The sequence below is a fragment of the Otolemur garnettii genome, unplaced genomic scaffold (genome assembly GCF_000181295.1).
Source record: "Otolemur garnettii isolate 467f Iridium unplaced genomic scaffold, OtoGar3 scaffold00007, whole genome shotgun sequence".
NCBI classification, from domain to species: domain Eukaryota; kingdom Metazoa; phylum Chordata; class Mammalia; order Primates; family Galagidae; genus Otolemur; species Otolemur garnettii.
The window spans coordinates 6,581,116-6,585,630 of record NW_003852402.1 but is presented as its reverse complement, the minus strand read 5'-3'; the positions used below and the strand labels follow the sequence as shown (position 1 = coordinate 6,585,630).

Below are 4,515 nucleotides of genomic sequence, written 5' to 3'. Positions count from 1 at the left end.
CATATACTGAGGGTCGTGGGTTCAAACCCAGCCCCAGCCAAACTACAACAAAAAAAATAGCCGGGTGTTGTGGTGGATGCCTGTTGTCCCAGCTACTTGGGAGGCTGAGGCAAGAGAATTGCCTAAGCCTAGGTGTTGGAGGTTGCTGTGAGCTGTGACGCCACGGCACTCTATTGAGGGCAATAAAGTGAGACTGTTCTAAAAAAAAAAAAAATACACACATATGGCTCAGCACCTGTAGCTCAGTGGCTACAGCGCCAGCCACATACACCAGGACTGGGGGGTTCGAACCCAGCCTGGGCCTGCCAAATAACAATGACAATTACAACAAAAAAATAGCCAGGTGGGCAGCGCCTATGGCTCAAAGGAGTAGGGCACTGACCCCATATGCCAGAGGTGACGGGTTCAAACCCAGCCCTGGCCAAAAACTGCAAAAAAAAAAAAAAAAAATAGCCAGGTGTTGTGATGGGTGTCTGTGTAGTCCCAGTTACTTGGAAGGCTAAGGCAAGAAAATTATTGTCTTGGCACCTGTGACAAGCTTTAGGTTCTGCCAGCTGACAGAACCTGTAAGCTGACAGAACCTGGACAGGGTAGTAACCCAGCTTGCTGCCACTTCCTTGGAGCCCTCCCACCTAGCATCTGACCAAGGAGCTGCAGCGGCTAGGTAAACATACACCGGAGCTGGCAGGTTCCAGTCTGGCCCATGCCTGCCAAACAGCTATGACAATTGCAATAAAAAAGTCAGGCGTTGTGGCGGGCATGTATGTTCCCAGCTACTTGGGAGGCTGAGGCAGGAGAATCACTTGAGCCCAGGAATGGAGGTTGCTGTGAGCTGTGACACCATGGTAGTCTGCCAAGGGCAATATAATGAAACTCTTATCTCAAAAAAAAAAAAAAAAAAAAAAATACACACATAATAAAATACACAGAGCTGCCTGGAAAGCATTCAGCCATATATTGTGAAAAGCGGAGATGTACATGGCTGGCCTTTTATATGTATAAAAATAAAAGACAACCCTTTTATATGCATAAAATCTTCAGGAAATACTCCCTACTATGGGAAAGAGAAAATGTGCCCCAAGGTTTGGGGCAGTACCCTGCCTCATGGAACCCATCCTGGCCAGCCCTCCGTTTCATCCTTTCTCTCCTCTACTAGAGTCATCTGTGGCAGCACTGCATACCCTCCTGAAGCCTAAGATACTAAGACATAAAAGAGCCCAACATTTTAAGAAATGAGAGACCTGGGCCTTGCCCTCCACCCACTAGTAGCTCTTACTTACCTCAGAGCTGCAGACTTTGGCCTATAAACCAATGAACTCTGTACCTTTCTGAAGAAACAGAAGGAAATAGGGCACTGAGCAATTCTTCAGTACCAGCCCAGCCGTCCCCCTCACCTCTCTGTCCTCCCCCTCTGCCTTTTGTCAAATTGGAGGTAGCCTCTGGGACGGGGCCTTGAGGCTTCGTCAGACTGCTTGTCTTCCAGCCCCAGAAGGTACATCAGGGCTCTCCTTATCACGGTGCAGAAAAGTGGGCTCTTGGCCTCTTCTTCCTTCTGTCACTGCCAGGTGGCCTATGGTTTGTTCCCCGTTCCTGCTGTTCATCCAGATCCCTGGATGACCAGGTCACTGGTCACAGTGAAGGACAAGGCTGCTTTCCAGGGGTGAGCAAGGTAGGGTAGTATGCAGAAGAGGGGGCCATCATCACATGGCAAATGAGACAGTTCAGGGGGAGACACTCACTGGGACCTGGGGCTTGACTAATGTCCCCTGTGTACTTCTCCAGGTGTTCCTGCACGAAGCCACCGTTCGCCTAATGGCAGGAGCCAGCCCCACCCGTACCCATCAGCTGCTGGAGCACAGCCTACGGCGGCGCACTCCCCAGAACACCAGGCATGGTGAGTGCCCCACACCTCTTACCTCCCTGAGAATGAAAGAAGCCTGAGGCTGGCTTTGGTGGCCTATGGGCATTAGTTCTGGGGGACCCGGCTGTCATCCAGGAGGGAGGGCTGGGGGTGGCCCCAGTGACAGCACAAGGTAGAAGCAGGGCTTTGGAGCCAGACCGCAGACTAGCCTTGGGATGCTGCCAGGTTCACTTCTCTGTGAACTAGAGAGGGCAGCAGAGCCCACCTCTAGTGATCGATCCGAGGTTAAGTACATGAGTCAAGGTCATACCCCCAGAACAGCACTAGCCTCATCACAGGCTCTCAGTTCCAACATGTATCTCATCCTTCCCACAGGAGAGGTGGATGCCTGGCCCGGCCAGCGAGAACGGGCCACTGCCATCCTGCTGGCTTGCCGCCACCTTCCCCTCTCCTTCCTTTCCTCCCCGGGCCAGCGGGCTGTGCTGTTGGCCGAGGCCGCCCGCACCCTGGAGAAGGTGGGCGACCGGCGCTCCTGCAACGACTGCCAGCAGATGATTGTAAAGCTGGGTGGCGGCACAGCCATCGCCGCCTCCTGACCACTGGGCTCAGCCAACCGCCCTCCACCTGTTTGTCTCTGTCTCTCTTCCCCAGGATCTTCCCCCCAAAAGCTGTGGGGACAAGCCTTGTTACCTTGAGGCTTTTGGACCACCTCAGGCCAGTGGGCCCCTGGGCGGAGACCCTTAGAGCTGCTGTCAATAGATGCCCATGGTCCAGGGCCTGGTAGGCTTGAGAGGAAAAATGGCAGGGCCAGAATTGGGGGTACCCCTGGCTTAAGAACACAGGGGGAGCTCCCACGCTGTCTAGCCCCTTCCTCCAGCCCTCCTGAGTTCTCTCCCTCCCTGAATCTCTCTCACCTTTTTGCTTCCTCATTTTTTTATCAGGCTTTCTCTCTGGGGGACATGGGTCTTTGGGCACCAGAGAGCAATTTGCCCTCAGGACTATGCGGCATGCCCTACCCCTCTTTTTATACGAATGTTTTTATATCCATGTGCTTGGGTTTGCCCTGACACAGGGCTAAGTTGCTGTAGCATCTTCATCTCTCCCTGGTCTACGTCCCCTTCTCCTGTGTCTGACTAAGCCAATTGTTTTCTCTCAATTACATAGGATCACCAGGGAAGGAGGGGGAGCCCCACCCAGGGAGGCTGTTGGGAGGCAGGGGACAGGCCTGGGGACAGATAAAATAATGTCAGCATTATTTTTTAATTTTTTAAAAAATAAATGGTATCTTATTTAATTGTCCTGTTCCTTCCCACTCCCCCGCCTCCTAGGATGTCAGCCTAAGCTCAGGGTAGGCCAGGGGGGCAGGGAGAGATGAAGCCACCCCTTTGGACTGGGGCCCAGGGCCTTCATTGTGGTTCCTCGGTTCTGTCCTACCTCTCCCACAACTCCTACCTCTGTGGTACAGACTGTCCCCTACCCTCCATGGTTCAACTTAAAATTTTTTTGATTTTACGATGGGTTTCTTAGGGTATTCAATGAATTTTTGACTTAAAATATTTGACATTGATGATGGCTTTATTAGGACCTAACCCCATTGTAATTTGAGGAGCATCTGTATATTTTTATCCCTAATTCTTGACCTGGAAAATAAGCCAGGGTATCAGAGCCCAGCCCCCAACCCCACCCTAGCATCAAGCCCTTCTTTTCAGAGTGGGCACTAAGATCAAAGTTCCTTGTCTTGATAGGGCTCCCACGAGAAAAAGTGGTCCCACTTTTCTGGATTCCCTGGCTTGCTGCCTCCACAGAGGCTTTTTCTCATTTCTCTCCACGACTCCTGAGAGACTGAGAGAGACCCTGTGCTTCTTGTCCCCTCAGGCTGGTTAGAGCAGAGGGCTGGCAGGAACCCTTGCAGACTGGGGGTACTCACAGCAGGGGCCCTGGAATGGGTCAGCCTCCTTGTCCTTCCCTGGGGTGTGCCTGGACCCCACCTGCTTTAATCTCCTGTCCCTCCCCCACTTTCACTGTAATTTATGGACCCTGCCCAGCCACGTGTCGTGTGTGCATACTGTGCCTTTTCTCATTATTGTTGAGGGTGAGAAGGGGTGGCTTTTCACTGAAAAGGGTATACACCTATGGCTTCCTTGATGTTGAATCATTCACCATGTCCCAGACTTAGGTTATTCAATAAACACCAATTGGTACCACCTAACACAAGGTGTGTGAGGGTCTATAGTGTGCCTATTGTGACCAGCAATGTGGTTGTATGACTTGGCCTACAATGGCCCAGGGATGCAGTGAGCCCCTTCTCACTGCTGAGAGGCCTCTGGCTTCAGTCTCACTGGCCTTCTCTGCCCATCAGTGCACCTGGTTCCTTCAGTGTCTGGTGCAGGGCCAGGTGAGGGCCTGGGATAAAAGGGCTATTGGTGGTGCTTCTGGAGTCAGAGGTCCCTGTATACAGGTTCCAACTAATTCCCTGGATGTAACACTGGCTGCTTGGTTGATGGCAGCAATTCTTTGTGAGACTTAAGTAGGCCACTCCTTAACATCCCCTCCCCTAAAACCAGTGACCCTTTGAGGAGGCTCTCTGGCCCACAAGTCAGGAAATGGACTTCTAAGCTGGGTCACCTTGGGCAAGACCTGGCCTCTCAGCCTCC

General features: G+C 52.2%; 1 protein-coding gene across 1 annotated transcript in view; it reads left to right on the top strand.

Moving 5' to 3' along the window:
- SREBF2 (sterol regulatory element binding transcription factor 2) overlaps positions 1 to 4,070 on the top strand; it is a 79,648-nt gene extending 75,578 nt beyond the window's left edge. The window contains exons 18-19 of the mRNA XM_003783151.3: positions 1,783 to 1,894; positions 2,237 to 4,070. Of these exons, the coding sequence (XP_003783199.1) occupies positions 1,783 to 1,894; positions 2,237 to 2,457 (333 nt within the window). The 3' untranslated portion in view covers positions 2,458 to 4,070. The remainder of the gene's footprint in view (positions 1 to 1,782; positions 1,895 to 2,236) is intronic.
- Positions 4,071 to 4,515: the final 445 nt, after the last annotated feature.